This window comes from Typopeltis vanoorti, chromosome 21 (assembly GCF_054136105.1).
Source record: "Typopeltis vanoorti isolate ZY-2024b chromosome 21, IOZ_Tvanoo_1.0, whole genome shotgun sequence".
Classification (NCBI taxonomy): Eukaryota; Metazoa; Arthropoda; class Arachnida; order Uropygi; family Thelyphonidae; genus Typopeltis; species Typopeltis vanoorti.
The window spans coordinates 31,801,427-31,819,878 of NC_143569.1; the positions used below are offsets into that span (position 1 = coordinate 31,801,427).

The window sequence follows — 18,452 nt, forward strand, 5'->3', positions numbered from 1 at the left end:
TACTTACTACATTACAGGTCTGAGTGTTCCATATTTCCAAACGCCACTGTGTAAAATAGTGAAAGGTCATAAAAATGCCAATCCACACAAGTGAAAGTCATAAAAAAGCCATGTTAATGTTGATCTGGGGAACCCCTCAGAGATCCCAGATTTTTACAAAAAGAGATCTGAAAAGGGATCATCACGCGTATTTCATTCAAATAAAAGCATACTAATAGTAGCAGAATTACTTAGGAAGAAACTAGAAACGAACCTATCAGAAGACAAATATACTCTGTTTGCTAGCTATTTCATTAGTAAGCACTTGGTCCCGTAACTCATAATTACACAAGTTTTTGCTGTTAGTTCTCGTTGGAAATTATACCAGTTCCATGCTTTCAAAAATTAAGCATTCTAGACGTGAAAAAATATTAATTTACGTAATAAATTTCACTCCTTTGCTATTTACGTGCTGCCAACATTCTACGAAATGTATTCCAGAAGGATTTCATTGTCCCGGCTGTGAAACACGTAAATAGATTTGGAACGGGAATAAATTTCATGATACCTTCAGCAACCAACTAAGGAATTTTTGGGTGAATTGTTGGAAGAGATTTACTTTGAAAAGAGCAACGTAATGGTAATGGATATGCTGACTCAATTAAGGAATGTATTTGAATTTGTAAGATAGAGTGGGGCTGATCGTGGAAATATTTTATTCAATGAGTTAGACATTTTATGTGCGTGTGATGCAGGGACATTTTTGTTCAAAACAAGTTCTAATTTGATTGGTAATATGTCATGTTGGCTAACATGCTGTGTTAACTAATTACATGCAGTCACTTTTCTGAATTTTTTTCTAACCTGATCTTTCCGAAACTGTATATGCTCCTTCAGGGTGTACCTAAGAGCAGAATGCTGTAATAATGTAACGTTTGAGTAATGTATACAACTTAATAAGTTGTCTACAGATTAAACTAAAGTTGGTTATTGTAAGCCTGGGGCTTATAAAAAATCTTGCTTCGATTGCACAGAAGAATTACAAACTTACTCTTTGCTATATATATAGTACCCGTAGTACAGAAATAGGACTTATGTAGTTTTTTAACTTTTAAACACAGATAGATACAAAAAAAAAACATTCGGTTATTTTTATTATTTGCTATTGTTCACCAGGACTGAACAAATTATGCATAATCCTTCTGGCATGTAAAAATGTAATCCAATTTTTAATAATATGTCCCAATAAATCAATGGGAGTTTCACAAAATGATTCATAGTTGCTGTACCGTAGTAGAGAGACTGTTTTTATTTTATTAAATGAAATAAAAAATATTTAATAAAAAATTAAACAAAAATATTATATTTTGTCCAGTCTGAAGCTACTAGCCGGGGGCGGGGTGAGTGGGCGAGCGTATTTGTTGAGTCCTGGATGTCAGTATTTAAAAAAAATAATTTTAATAATTTTTCCACATTCGAATTAAGTTTTTTCAGAAACTTAACTTCAATATTATTATTGTTGTTGTTTGACCTTGTATAAAGTAAATAACGACAACATATCATTTATTTTTATTTTAAATCCAGTAAAGATATCTATTAGTTAAAAGGATTAACATCTATTTATTGTTTAATATTTGGACTAACGTACAGTCATGTAAGCTGAGACACTCATTGATATGATATACTTACGTCAAGGCATTGAATGAAAGCTGTCATTAGTTCAAGAGTGAAAGAATATCAAAAGTTTTATCTCCTCTCACTCTAAGAAAATTATAAAATTCAGTACGAAATGCCAAATGAACTTCTGTTATATCCACTTATTGATGGCGATAGTTATAGAATGCTTGATTTTGACCAAGAATGTTATAAGTGTGGCAGCAGAGATCACTCATAACCCCATCCCTACTGGGAAGAATTTCATAAAATGTGCCTTAAAAAGATATATAGAGCAAGAGGGAGTTATAGAAAGTGCTGTTATAGACTTCGGGTGAGAGCCTAAAGGTTTATAATGGAATACAAACGCATATGACTCCGTGCTTTTCAAAATCTGCTTTTAAAATGCCCTCTCTAGAAAACGAAAATTTTAAGACAAGATTAGGATACTAGGGGAAATTTGGTTTGGTTGTATTTACAGACGATGCAACTAGAACTATGAGACTAGTTTGTCAGATCTATTACCTGCGTCTGTGTTCTTCGGCAGGTTTTCCAGTTTTTAGAAGAATTTCCTGTAGAGGATATTCTAATACCTCCGTATGGAACCAGCTAATTCATCTTCACTCGAAAAGCCCTTATAAATTTCCTGTTTTCTAGATGGATTTCGAACTCAGATCTTTCCAGCAAAAAGGAAAATGCTGTATCCTACATAAATGCTATAGCACTTTTTAGCATGGAATAATAATAATAATAATAATTTAAAATAAATGTATATACCATCTCAGGTCTTTATCAAAGTCGGTATATCGATTTCACGATTAAAAAAAAAACCAAAGTGGCTAGTGAGTGATATAAATATCACTCTTGGATAACCACCAGAGCCTCCGTAGCTCAGTCAGTATAGATGAAGTCCTTTGGTCGGAAAGACCTGGGTTCGATTCCCGTCTGTGACGTGAGGAACCTTTATTTGGTCTCTTTCGACTAAAGGTGAGTTAGCCGGTCTCATACGGAGGTAGAGGGTTTTTCCACCCGGAAACTGGGGGGGGGTTTCTTCCCCCAGAACAGGCAAACCTTACAAACGTACAGTCATGAATACGTCCCAGCCATATGCCAGTCCTGAGCCCGGAAAAAATCCTCTAAAAATCTCACCAGGAATACTTTGTGAACAATGCCCACAGGGTCACCTATGGTCGGAAACGACTGAAATGGAAAATCAGATCAATAATCCACCCTTGAATAATGCGTCTCGCTTAGTGCTAATGAGAATACCTTCTTTTGAAGGTTCGCTTTTTTGTCAATCTGTTTTTTTTTTACTTTTTTATAATAGTCCTACACATAAAATGTTCTAAACCTACAGTATTTTAATATTGTAGGCGTGAGCTAAGGAATAGATGAAGTAAGTTTGTTCTCTTTAAGCCGATTCTGGCCTCCAATAAGCTGATGGACGTTCCACACTGGGTAATCAATGTCATCTATAAAATGTTTAACGGAATATTGCAACAGCCTATAATTAATAATTCTGTATACCAACTGGTCATTACTCTCAAGAATGCACGCTTTGGTCTTTGTCAGAGAATTAGAATGCTTACACAACAAGTATTTGAAAGTAATGCTCTTCGAATGAGACTTACTAGATCATAATGAGTTTATCTGAAAATTTTGAACTAGTCTGAATTTCATGACACACACAAATAAAAAGAATGCATGTTAATCCGTTTTAGTATATTATACAAGCCAACATTCAGCAAAATGGTTAAAGGCTGTGACTCCGAATTCCGCTGCAGTGTGGATATTTATCTTTTGGAATGATAGCCCTTGGAAACCTCTGATTTCTTCTCCTAGAGGCTTTAATAGCTTAAATAAACTCATATTTCACCTAAGGGCAAGTTTTCAGGATTATCGAAACGTTTTAGCGCACGCATTGCATTAATTCAGTTTTAAACGTTCATGGAACAGATTGTCGTTGAAGAGAGAGACCACAGAAATGAATAAAAATGGTTCATTTGAGGGGTTTTTGAAAGATTTCTTTTAGAAATGTATTCAGACACAGATATTTTAAGTTTTCTTGTGTTGCTTCATATATTAAAGGTAAATTAAGTCCTTATAAATATTGAAATTCTATTCTAAATAAGCTGGCATGGTCATCTTCTAAAAGGAATATTAACTTGTAACATTCATTTATAATACGATTTAACTAGGGAAAAAAGAAATAAAATAAAATAAAAAAATAAAAAATAAATAAATAAATATATATATATATATATATATATATATATATATATATATATATATATATATATATATATAATATAATATATATATAAATATATATAAAATATATATATATATATATAATATATATATTATATATTATATTATATATATAATATAATATATATATATAATATAATATATATATAAAAGAAAAAAAAACAGCACATCCTATCAGAATAATTTCCTCATAAAAAAGAGTTCGATCCCAGTGAGGAAGTATGTAATATAAATCTGCATTTTATTTAGTCATTAAACCTCCTTTGCCTTAAAAAAAAAAAAAAAAAAAAAGCAAACCCTTTATTTCCACTTTACAGTCCGGTTGCGTGTGGTGCTTTAGTCTTCACAATATCACAATTTACGTGGCTATAAGTATTCACTCATCACCCAATTGGTCGTAGATTCGCATCCCGCTGTGGACATGAATGTGTGGGTGGATGGATGTCCGTGAATAACTTTACGTGGGAGATGAATTTCATCGTATAGTGTGAGACTACCTCCCGCTTATTGGAGGCCTGAAGTGGCGTGAAAAGTTCCATGTTTAGTCTCTAGAGTAGGGTCCCAGAGTGTTTAGCCCATCCATGGTTGTCCATCCAAATGATTTACATAAAAAACAGAAATAACTGAAAGTACTTATTTTCCTTTCTTAAATATGAAAATTTACACTTCCCAAAACAGCGGGGATAATTAAGTTCTAGAGAGAATGTTAAAATTTTATTTGAACTATGTATATTCTTTTTTTTTAGATTATCCGCGCACCTCTCAGGAAAGTCGGACTTCAGATATCGAAATTAAGGGCAACATAACATCTAATGGAACAATAAGAATCCTTCAAACAACTGAAAATCATGCAGGCAACTTTATCTGCGAAGCTTCAAATGGGGTAGGAGATTCCCTGAAGAAAATTATAACTGTGACTGTTCACGGTAAGAATAAAAGTGTAATTCGCAAATATTCAAGTGCTGATATCCGTAGGTGAGGATTTATAGCCATTATTCAGGACGCTTATAGCTGTATTATAAAAATATATATTTAAGGAATTTTGTAATATCAAATATTCAATGTTATTGTACTGTTCCTGTGTTGTTGTAAATAAAATATACGTGATATGGAATAATTAATTGCTTGATACATGACACGGGCAGAAAAATAACCACAAATATTTATTGTGGTATTGAAGAAAATAAACCAAATCTTTCAGACATGACAAATTTAGGTATTTTTATTTAATACCGATTCATTTATACACTAACACAATCACATGGAGAAATAAGATTTCCCCACACCATCCTCTAATGTTAACTAACGAACATCAAGTCAATTTATATAAGCACTAGTTCAAATTTCTCACACAGTGTGGCGCATTGTACCTGTCTCACATATACAATTCACAATAAACGCCATTTCTTCCACTTTAAGTAAGGAAGATACTCGGTTTGTACTATGTGAACTAGTGTAATCTTTTTTTAAAAGAAATATTGGCTACTTATTTTTCAACTGAAAGATAATTATATTTCATGTGGTTATCCTCTTTCAATTGCGAAATTTTAAGCTATATTTCCTGGAATTCATCGTTGAGAATTTCTGTAGATTACAGTTATGATTCCAGCTTCATTGTGGGTATCTGGCGTCGATGCGCAATGGAAACATGTTGTTTTTGTAGTGGCCTCTCTAGGAATGTTTTGCACTGGACAAGCTTCTAAAGGTGAGTTGATTTCTATATGTGTTTATATTTATTATGCTAAATATAATAAGACTTTAAGTAAATAAGCGAATTCCTCACTTTTATATTTAAAAAAAAATAGCTTTAACTTATGAAAATAAAACACTTGTTTATCCATTACTAACTAGCGTATTGAGATTGTTTTAAAGTTCCAGTTATTATTTGTTTAAACACACAAGTATATATCCAAAATGTGCTTATGTTATATGGAATACACTGCATTTTGTTTGCGAATGAACAACGAAACTAATTGTAGCCTTCATTTTTAGTCTTGCGTAAAGTACTATTTTAGTTGTCTATTATTTTTCCTTGTTCTTGGATAATCACACAGGTCTGTTTATTTCCTTAATACTCTTACGTATACCTTAGAAACAGTTGCTTGATACGTTTTTATATAAATCTTAGCTTTAATAGGCAGAGCAGCCTAACGGCTCAACATATTAACTGAAAATGAAAACGAACGGATGAACTATATTACTCGAATTACCACTTACTAACTCGTATTTTTTCTCTCATATCCTTTCGATCATGGAACGTGAAGTTGCTTGACTCTAACTTAGTATAAGTTATAAGATTCCATTTCAAGTCCTCTTGCTTGTAACTAGATTCATCAACCAAAACATATAATATAAATACTTTAATAGGGTACACTATAAACTGTACATATGCCATCAATTAATGATGGTATCTTAAGTGATAATTTAATTTGATTCTTCGGTGTGAGGTTGCTATCTTACTTAATGAAGGTCTGAAGTGACTTGAAAATTGTTCCACCTCTGGACTCGAAAGAAGGGGTTTGAACTATTTACTTCTTAACTCTCTCACTATGCTAACACACTATAGCCTTTAAACCTTTCTTGGGTGGGCTGTATATATAAAATAAAAAAAACAGAAATTCTAGAAAAATATAAAATTCCAGAGCCTAATAATATAAATGGTATTTAAAGGTTTACTTTCAAAGGATTTGCAATCTTAAAAATATAGTATTATTTTGTTATTTATTATATTCTTATTATCATGGATTATATGGTTATGGTAATGAGAGATTAGTCATGGAAGAAAGTATGAAAACCGAAAGTACATAACACAAGTATAGGCAGTAATGAAAATGAACAAAATATTTATATTTATATAGTGCTTAGCTTTTCTCGAACTCTTTTTTTACTGTTATCGTTTAGAAACTTCTATGTTGCACTAATACTTTTGTTTCTTTTTCATTTATGAAATTATGTTTCTATTTTCGTTTTCTTGATTTCTCTTATTGCTATCAGAAACAAACTGATATTCATTCTGACTTTATTACTGAACATGTTCCATATACAAAATACAGGTTTACTAATGTATCTAATATTCATTTAAAAATGAGAAATAAAGAGAAGTAGTATTGAGACAAGCACAATAGCAGTCAACATACTTGCTAAATTCAGACTGTAAAAATGCATGACTCAGGCACGAAAAAGAAAAGCAGAGACAAAATAAGATACCAGACTGTTAGAATCATGGATGAAGTCCTTCAAGAAATAATTGGGAACGCTCAACACTCGTGTGGTCTCTGAACACTTCAATAGGGTGATCAATGATAAATGTCATGTCAAATTTAGAAAGCAGGGTGCGAAGGATCTAGAGGACCACCATTGGATCTAGTTCTTTCACAATAAAATGGCAAGATTGACAGATAATCTAAAGAGCCACAGAAGCGAAGAGGAGAAGGCCAAACATGACACAAGACAGAACAGCCTGGCATTCCTCTGCAACTCCTCTACACCTCTGTGTAGAAGAGGAGCAAGGAAGTAAGAGAAAAGGGGGAGTTCTATGTAGAGTATACTACATTCCTATAATTATTGAATCACTCTGTGGTAATAAAATAATTACATACATTTTTGTGAAAATCTACATGGAAATGTTAACAACTCACGTAATGTGACTAGTATAATTATTAAAAGTTAAACATTCTCATTATGCTAGTTTCGTAATGTATTCTCTATTGAGTTAATGTCTAATAACATCCACGATGCAATGCATGTAAAGCAACACTTTTAAAGCAGTTATAAACAATACGTTCATTAATCCTCAACTTTCTTTCAGAGGCTCCAAAAATTCAACCGTTTTCCTTTCCATCTACTAGTAAAAGCGGGGAAAAAATAAGTGCTGCTTGCATTATTGTGAAAGGGACTGGTCCATTTTCATTCAGTTGGATGAAAAATGGAAAAGATATCCAGAAAGTGGAAAATATAAAGATAACATCTCATCCCGAATATTCCCTTATCATTATCGATCCTGTTACATTCACAAGTGCTGGGAATTATACGTGCATCTCTCGCAATTCATTCGGCATTGACGGTTTTTCAACAGCTCTTGTTGTTAAGGGTAAGTTTTATGTTTTTTTAAAAACTTTTTGTTATTTTTATTCTATTTATTTTCGTGTAGCTTCGAAGCATCTAAAATCATATTTGTTTTATATCAAGCAACAAAACTTCTTCGATAATCTTGCTGATCTACCGTACATATCTCTCTCTCGTCTCACTCTCTTTGAAACGCAAATTTTTATTTTTATGATAAAAGAAATTATCGTTTAAAGTCAAATGTTTTCTTCCTTACGACACCAAAAGAAATACGAATTTTGGAGACGAGTCCTGAAAACTGTATACTTCGCGAAGCATTCAGAAATAGTAATAACATTGAAATTCTAAAATGGATAAAAGTTAGTATGATGGTGTGTTCACTGGTGCTCAGTTTCTGGTGATAAGGAAGATAAATAAAAACACAAGCTTTGAAGGTAAAAAAGTTGTAATTGCTGCTTGTTTCTGAATTTGTTGGTCACGTTAGTCAGCCTTAAATATAAACATATGATACCTATTGTTTAAATGCAAGCGCATACTCATTTTAGAATAAAATTGCTTCATGCTTAGCTATTACTCCCACATACGAGAGATTGCACATCCAATGTTAATTAATGAAGTGTGTGGGCAAGCAGAGAACAGTAATGATATACTTTTCGAAGAGCTAGAGGTTTTGTCTTTGAGAAATACTCCATGGAATAAGCAGCTCTGCAGACCACAGTGGATGGAGGGAAAGATGAATGAAAGTGGGAAGTAGAGGTAGCAATTCAGTTGTAAAAGAATGTTGAGCAGCTATCCATCGTGTTACAGTAGGTATAGCAAACTTGGGAAATTGATTGATGCCAATTCTGCTGAACAGTGTCCATGAAAATATCTGTGGAAGAGACACACTACACAATTGACTATCATGAGACAGTAACTGGTGTGTGTGTGTGTGTGTGTGTGTGTGTGTGTGTGTGTGTGTGTGTGTGTGTGTGTGTGTGTGTGTGAGAGAGAGAGAGAGAGAGAGGTTGTCAATTGACCTGGTCTGATTTTTTTCCGAAAACCATGAAGAATTTGCAGATTTTGAATACCCAATCAAAAAAGGTGACATGAATATTCCAAGGTTGTGCTTATTTTTGATTTTGTCATGGCTAGTAGATGAACGGATAAATGCCAAATTTTTATTTTATATATATATATATATATATATATATATATATGTATGTATGTATAGAGATGAGGATGCCATAGATGCGATGTGATTATGCGACTAGTAAGTGTCAGTCCCAGAAGATAGATCTGGTCTTGACTATTAGGCTAAGAATTATCAGAGGTAGGAGGGAAGAACTAAGATTTTCTCTTTTTTTTCTAGCAAAGAAACACTAAAGGTTTAAAGGTGAGGGTTTCACAATCCCATGGAAGAATGAAATGGAGATCAGTGTTTAGGACAGTGAGAAAATGATCTTGCAACTTGAAAAGTTTTAGCGCTGCAAGATTTGTAGTAGTGATCAGCAATCACTGTTGATGACATCTCTTCTGCTGTGAATATGATTTGATGTCAGGGAAAGAAGGTCATTTATTTATATGAGGAAAGAGGATGGGTAAAATAACACAGCCGTGACATGCAAGAAACGAAAATTTTCATTACCTGAAATAATGAAATTTTTAGTTTAGGTAAACTGAAAATTTCATTATTTTAAAAATTTCATTATTCCATAATACATAAACATATGTGGATAATAATATTATAACCGACAACCTCTGGTTTGAAATGCTGTTGCTTTAATTACTGAAAATGTATGAGAATATACAATAATTCATATTTTACTTCATAACTATGGCAATATTCTATTTATCTCTGTAGCACCACCCAAATGGGTAAAAGAACCACAGAATGCTGAAGTTGTGGCTGGAAACTCAGTAACACTGAGCTGTGAGGCATCTGGTTCTCCTGTTCCTAGACTAAAATGGATTAAAATTTCTGGTAGATATAATTCTGAATATTATATTTTATCTCATCTCTCTCTCTCTCTCTCTCTCTCTCTCTCTCTCTCTCTCTCTCTCTCTCTCTCTCTCTCTCTCTAACAGTTAATTTCTTTGATAACAGAGATATGTTTCAGAACAAAATCTTAGAACCAAATAATATCTAGTATTCGGTTCTAAAATCAGCACTCTAAGATATTATTTGATTTACTTTCAGTAATATGTGTGTGTGTGCAGAAATAATGTGCATATTTACCTTTCATTTAATCACAGTGTTTGTTGCTTACTACGCAAATAGTTAAGTCATTTAGTAGCCTGTCAGAGTATCCCGAGAATTAAAACCATCACAAGAATGGAACCTGAATTGCACACATTTCGATCGTGAATTACTCTACAGATTATCTCATGAAAGAGAAAACAAAACTTGCTACTCGTTACGTTTTGTTTTCTAAAATGATTACTGTTATCATATAAATATCTAAACCATTATTTACCGATATGAACGATTATTTTTGTCATCCGTATAAACTTTTAAAGTAAAAGAAAGCTCGTCATTCTTCAATCCGAAGAATTAATTTTTCTTTATTTTGTTTTTCTTTTATGACCAATACTAAAGAAATAAATCATGATTTTTTTATTTATTCAAGAACTTTGAATTAGATCTTATCATGGGACAGTGACCTATTTGTTCATGATATTGGTAAAGGAAAACGTCACTAAGATTATCTGTAATAAATATTAATAGCTAATGGAAAAACTGTGATGCCTCCTGAGCCAAAAGATGCATAGAAAAACTAACACCATGGGACCAAACAGTGCTCGGAAAAATGGAAAGAAAATCCGATGTAGAAACGAATCCTCCAGTTTAGTCTTCAGCTGTTTGGTTTAGTAGCAAGACACTATATAAAGCTGCATATTTTCATTTTCTAGAGAAAAATAGCTTAATTTAAAAGAAAGATCGGACAAGGCATTTAATAGTGCAGACTACTGTAGCATAAAGAACATGATTAGTGGTCTGTGTGGCTTTAAAATCTCTGTAATGAAGAAACGAATCGACGCTACACTCTTCAAACGCTAAAAATGTTTCTTCTGTATAGACTCCCTTTTGTTGTAATTGTCTGGAAGGATAAACACTGACGAATTTGCAGCACTTCTTCATTATGCAGTTCTTCCTATACATTAAGTATGGCAGTATCAGCCATTTTATAACATTGCACCGTTGAATGTCATTCTACAAGTGCTATATACGACATGTTTTGATTGAAGGAGATGGTGGGGGAAAAATGGCCTTATGTGCAGAGAATCCCATTATCAACCCAATAGAACACGCTTAAGACGAATAGGAACATCTGATACATGGATATGTGGGCATATTAAATAAAAAATTATCAAATTACCCGATTCATATATCACAAACCGGTATGTCTAAAACAACGGAAGGTGTTGTCAAAGTCGAAAGTTATGACATGCATGTTATTGAGATGTGTGCAGTTTGTTTCTCTGAAATTTAATCTGTCCCAGTACTAATTTAGGCAGAGTATATATAACTTTTATAGTCGCTTGGAAACATTGTTTGGCTATTTGTTATAATATATGAATTATTCTTCCTTTTAATGTGTTTGTGGACAAATTGTATTCTTTTAGGTCTGTTAACAATAATAATTGAAGCAAAACTTTGTTCACATTGAAACAAAGTGAAATGAAGTTTTATGTGAATTTCAAATGCTGCTTGCCTTTGCTTGTTTAGAAATAAGAATGCGTGTACTGAAACAAATCTTTGATTGTTAGAGGTTAATGTGTTGATGTTTGTTAATATTTATTCTTAAACGAAATGAAGAGTGTGATTGATCGAGATAGAATAGACTGTTTTCCTTCAAACTTCAGTGAAATACTAGTTAAACTATATAGAATGGAATCGGGGCATACCAGACGTTATGGATTCAAATATTCTATCTGAAATCGGTATATATTATTTTATTTAAAAAAAGTCTGCGGCTACTGTTCAAGAGAGGATTTTCCTTTTCCATAATAATATTATCTTTTCTTTTTCAAAGAAAATGTAGAAGTGAACTAAATCCTATTTCTGGATTAAAAACACATTTCATCGTTATGTCTTTAATTATTGCAGTAGAACTTATTTTGTTATCTTCATTGACATTTTTATTTAAACTGAGGAAAACAAAAGTTTGTGTTGAATAAAACTGTTTAACAGTTAAAAGTCTGCTATAGGGGGGACTGTCCTAAATTGTCTTAAATTGTCTTTCTTGCGGGAAACAAGCGGAAATTTATATAAATACCGAATAGAAACTCGTAAGTTGTCATCAAGAATATATGAAATTAACAATGTTATAACTGAAGACTTTGCATGTGGTAAAGCAATAAGAAATGTTACACGCTTAGTATAATCATATCTTGCAGCAGAAAATTATTTATCGCTTTACTTGCACCAACCTTTCAGGTACACTTCGTAAAACATTTAAGACCTTATTAGATTTCTTTCTTTCTTCTGACCATCTATTCACGTATGTTAACTATCTGGATAAACAGATTTTTAATTGAACTTTGGTATTTGGCACCTTCGGAAAAATGTATAATGTTTGGTTTCTGTTGGATATTCTTAAGTACAAAATTTGCAAAGCAGTTTGAAAAGATATAAAATTATAGTACAAACGATCATAAGTAACTCATAAGCCGATAAAGAATTTAGATCCAGTTACTATGACAATGAATAGCATAGCAAAACAAGATTGTAATTGATGATCGTTTTGGTTTATTTCCATCATCCTGTATTCAGACTGAAAAAACAGAAGTTTGAACTGAATGAAATTTCGTATAACTTTTCTCTCCTGAGGAGTTGAATTTATATGTCGCCCTTCGTATTTTAGTGTGATTTAAAAATAGTTTCCTGTTTGTTTTTTTATATATTTATCACAGATAAGAGTTCCAAGAACCTACAGTAGATCAGTGCCGTGTGTGAGGTGTAGATGAAGGATGAGAAAGAATATATGGGTAAGGCTGTTCAGAGGACAGAGGTACATGGAATAAATTAGGAAGAGGAGAAGTGCGTTTGGTGATTTAGCACGTGTACTGAAAAGCGATCTTGGACATTTGATGCTTTTGTTTTAACAGACCTAACAGCAAGTGGAGAGTAAGAGAGATAAGTTACTGTTCGATAGTATGTTGGAATATGATGCAGTTTTGTGTTTGTAATAGAAATGTCAACATTTGTTTTTTAGCTTCAAGAACAAATTATTTTGTTATTTACCTCTCTAGTCCTATCGAATTTTGGCTTAATATTTAATAGGATCCCAAATACAAAAGGTTTTTCAGTCTAGAATACAGTGAATAGCTTGATGGTTTAATTAAAGAAGAAGATACAACAAACTTGAAATCTTGTTGTGAGTAAAATGTTTAAGTATTTACAAGGACAAACCAATGGGTGAAAATCTATTCATTCTGTTTTAGAATTGCGCAAAATACAATAATTCAAAAAAATGATCTGCCAAGTTTGTATTCTGAAGTGTAATCACTTGGTAATTTTGTACATTTTTATAATAAGCTATTAGATTATAATTTGAAAAATATTTTCGCAGGCTCGTTTTATTATTTATTAATAACAGTTTTATTATTACTGTTATTTTTTAAATTAATTACATTTCCAAAGAAAATATAAAATAAACAAGATAAAAATGTCTGAGAGGAGTTCAGACGAATGCATACTTAATACCTAAAACGGAAAAATAAATAAATAGAGGGAGGAAAGGTGGTTGAAAATTTATAACCATCACAGTAAAATTAAAATAACAAGCAAACATTTAACTTTATATACTCCGGTAGTGGTTGTCATTCAAGTTCTATAACCGTATGCTATGAATTTTTCCTATTTAGCTGAATCAGATATTAGCAGCTCATGTGATCATCACATACTATTTCATGCTTTTAATCCACCTTTCAGTATGCAAATATCATCTGTACAGATCTGTATTTTTATATGGTCACCCACGAAAAGTTATTTCTAAACTGTAGCGTAGGTAGGCTGTTTTTTTTTTTTTTCATTTTTGTCAATTTTATATATATTTATAATTTTTTAATTTACTTTTACATAGTCCGGAAACCCTGCACTAGAGACCAAACATGGAACTTTTTCAAGCCACTTCAGATCTCCAGTAAGCGGGGAGGTGGTCTCACACCGGGTGATGAAATTCATTAACACACATATTGAGTGACGTGCAATCAAACTTTTATAAAATTGAGAAATGCTATCACTAATGCTCTGTTAAGTGATGAAATAGTATAAATTTTCTTAGGGAAGCTCGAGGATGTTTTGCAGAAGTTGGTACTATGACGATTGATCCGTGGTCAAAAGTATTTTGGAGCTTCTAAGAAAAACCATCCGATAGAAGAAAACATCAAACTACATTCCCCATACTCAACAAACATTTTCATGCGATTTCGATTAATTTTCAAATTAATTTTAATTGAAGATGCTAAAAACATCAGCTAGAGATAACATTAAGAGATCGAAAAATTATGTGTCATTTAAGATTCATTTTCAATCATTTCACATAGTTGAAAATGAGTGAAAAACGATTATGCAGTATCGTGTAAGTTTTGTTATCATTGATATTTTGCATAATTACCATCACATTTATCATCATCATGATTTCCATAACTGATTGATATCCTCTCCAGTGTTTCTTTCGTTTCGGGAAGAGATGAAAATCAGATGAAGTCAAATCTAGATTGTATTGTGAGTGGGCCCAGTGAAACCAAAGACATGAATCTGTGCAGTTCTATGAAAATAGTTAGAAGAAAAATAGTTACATTTCAGGACGAAATCTAAATCAATGCCTTCAATTTTCAATGGATAATGAATTCATATCCCAGAAAATAACAGTGTGAATATGATAGTAGTACCTTCTGCTGTCTTCAACTTCTTTGATACTCTCCAACCAGTCTTGCTTTCTGGCTTTCTGGCTGAAGTCGTTCTTTCTTTATTTTTTTTTTATTTTTTTTTAAGCAAATAACTCGATTATTGCAAGTTTTTGCTTGGTCACTGACATCGTATCTACTCACTGCACTATTTTGACTGCCATAATTCGGAGATGTTTAGTAGCTGAACTTTGAAACTTTGTATCTCAGTAGCGAAAATGCTAATGAATGAGAGCAGTTGATTCTCATGTTTGATTAGCTAAAAATAAAATAAAATAAAACTAAAAAAGCCTTGGAAAAAGTGAAATATAGATATGTCATATTATGAAACCCTGAGTCAAGAATTATCGTGAGTGACACATTTTGTAGATGATTATGGTGTAGATACAAAGAGCCTTTAGTAGCAAAATTAAAGCCTACCGGTTGTTTAAGTTTTCTTAATTTTCACAAAAAAAAAAGATTTGTATTAAAAGTGACTTAATTATTCATTCTGTTCACTATAACTATGCAATACAATTTATCACTTTTTTCAAATAAGTATCTATTATTTTTTTAATTCTATAAAATCTTATATTAATTATATAAAATCTATTCTATAGAATTTTTCCATTTGTTTGTCATCGAAATATTCATACCTGAAAGTTATTGTTTTATCCTAGATACCATGCAAGGAAACCTGGTCGAAAAACAAGCAGTGTCCCTGAATGGAAGTTTCCATTTGTCTTCCGTTACTGCAGAAGATGCAGGAAGTTATATTTGTGATGTTAGCAATGATGTAGGAGAAAATTTAAATAAAGTTATCACCTTAATTGTTCATGGTAAGACTAAAACTGTTTTCGACATGACGCAATTTCTAAATATGGATACACAGCTACGACAAATTTAAAACATTTCAACTCCCTTTATACCACTTTATATTTACTTTAGCAGTTAATACATTAATTCAGGTACTACTATTAAAATACTAACACAATATCGTGTTGTTCATTGTACCCTGTGTGCTTTTACAGCGTATTTCAAACAATGGTGATACTGTATTCTGCAAACATTGAAACAATTGAGATAAATATCAGAATTGAGCAAGTTTTCGATATAATGTTTTCCTTAAGACCAATATTTGTCAGTGAACAAATGTTTCATAAAATTATCTAGATACTTCCCAACAAAGGAATTATCTACTGGCACAGCTGTCACTCAGATAAGAATGAATGTCATTTTTTTTTAATTTATTAATTTTTATTTTATTAATGTATTTTGAAATACAGTTATTAAAATTTGAATATTTGTTGGTTGAAGGTTTGCTCAAACTATAACAAGTTGTTTTTTCAGTAATACTTCTGTGGATTTTGGTTTTATTTTATAAATTAAAAGAGAAAACGTTAGTTTTCTTATCACAGTTTGTGCGTTATCAAGATTATTACTGTTATGTGCCACATAATAGCTTATATTTTCCCTCATGTTTCCCACTTTTCCTACTATGTGGCGCTGCGAATGCACCACTAGTGTTTCGAGATACTTTCATGCCATTATGTGTTTGTTGTTCTAGGAATACGTACAAGAAATGTGCAAAATGGTTTAATTTATTATTATTATTATATTCGAAATCCAGTAGAATACGAAGTTTGTTTTATGGTTTGTGTATAACTGCGTTAAAACGTTTTAGTAAAGTTTATTAAAAAAGAAGGATATATTTGTATCACCCAATTTCTGTATAAAGGAGAAATGGCTACTTTAGTGTGTGCTAGGAAGAATGAGCATTTTCCAAAGCAACTTGCCTTGTCGTTGATTCTGTTCAGTGTGTGGAGCAGCTTGGCCGCTGAAGGTAAGTTATTTGTTTTCTTATACACATTTAATAAGTTATGGAAGGGCATTTCAAAACTTTAATAGTAAATTTGTTGTAGATCTTATTATTTACGTATAAATATCCAGCATTTTTAAATCTTAATATTTTTCGATGACGATTAAAATGAATCTTAAAAAACTAAAAAAATTTATGTGCCTATCATTTTAATATTAAGGGTTTTTGTTGTATTAAAATTATTTATTTTATATTCTATCACTGAAGTCTCAACATATGTATATATTTTTGTATGCAGAAGGAATTCCAAAGATTCAACCTATCAATTTTCCTCCGAAAGTTCAAGAAGGGGTAAGCACCAAAGCACTTTGCAATATAGAAAGAGGAGAAAAACCAGTCCGTTTTCGCTGGCTTAAGAATGGAATTAATATAGGGTCAAAGGATAATATTGAAATAACTTATCATGACGATTACTCACTTTTAAAAATTAGTAATGTTCGAACAACTGATTCCGGCAATTATACATGCATTGCTGAAAACAGATTAGGATCAGACAACTATACTTCTTGGCTAGTTGTAGAAGGTAAGTAAATATAATTCTTTATACTCTTCCTAATACTACCATGGCGATGACTGCTTTTATAAAAGAAATTATGTTGACATTTGTGACCGATAATCATTCTATTATATATGTGTGTGTGTGTGTGTGTGTGTGTGTGTGTGGTTTTGAGCCATTAATATTTACTTTTATACCTATATTAAACTCGGGAAATTTTAATATCAGTGAGTAGCATTAATACTTCTTTTTAATAAATAATGAACTTCTACAGTAATATTCCTAACCGTTTAAATTCTTCGGAACTGCGCTTAGATTTACAGCTATGCTTTGACTATCCGTTATCATTTAGTAAATGAAAAATAAAAATTTATGAGTCACTTTTTGGATAGCTGTTTTGTACTATTATCACCCTTAATAAAAAGAACAACCAGTTTTCTACTTTTTATCTAAAGCGATTCTTGGCTAATCTGTACTGTTGCACTTTCTTTTGTATTCCTATTTTAACATTTAGATAAACCTTAAAAGGTTATCTGTCAAAGATCTTGTGGTCTTCCTCCCCCTTCCTGATTCCTATTGTTTAATGAAGTCAATTTATTTTAATATTCTCTATAGCTTGAAAAACGTTTCTCAATATTATTTTAACCTTTCTTAAGCTGCTTTCTCTAAAATAGAAATGCTTACATCGAGGAACATTAGAATGACATTTAGCTTCTAACACACACACACACACACACACACACACACACACACACACACACACACACACACACACACACACACACACACACACACACACACAAATTTGATATTAGATATAGAATTTAAAACCTGAATTTTAGTAACCAAAAGGCGTGCTGATTTATTTAGCGTTAGAAATCTCTGCAGCTGATTTTTGGTATGTTAGGTGCAGTAGTTATAGTTCTGAAGAACTAAAGAAATATCTGTTTAATGTGTTTAAAAACATTAAACACATCTAAAGTTTGTAAAATTTGTTATATTAAACTGATAAAATCAGGCCTGATTTTCTTATGTATCGAGATACTTTGCATGTCTCCTGCTAGTTTTCTTGAACAATTAATGGTTAAGGAAACAAGAAACTGCTGTAACATATTAAATACTCTTCCTAAGTTAGTCAATAATAGGCAGTATTTGCCTTTAAAAATACAAAAATATATAATTCCAAATTAATTATACCCTTGGTTATTTTATTTCAATAAAATACTTCAGATAAGT

The 18,452-nt window shown here is 31.8% G+C and overlaps 1 protein-coding gene across 1 annotated transcript in view; it reads left to right on the forward strand.

The window, feature by feature from the left end:
• Window positions 1-18,452, forward strand: part of LOC150094712 (hemicentin-1-like) — a 45,862-nt gene that overhangs the window by 4,475 nt on the left and 22,935 nt on the right. The window contains exons 4-8 of the mRNA XM_090411644.1: window positions 4,650-4,829; window positions 7,712-7,993; window positions 9,812-9,931; window positions 15,462-15,680; window positions 16,959-17,243. Coding sequence (XP_090267770.1) covers window positions 4,650-4,829; window positions 7,712-7,993; window positions 9,812-9,931; window positions 15,462-15,680; window positions 16,959-17,243 — 1,086 coding nt within the window. The remainder of the gene's footprint in view (window positions 1-4,649; window positions 4,830-7,711; window positions 7,994-9,811; window positions 9,932-15,461; window positions 15,681-16,958; window positions 17,244-18,452) is intronic.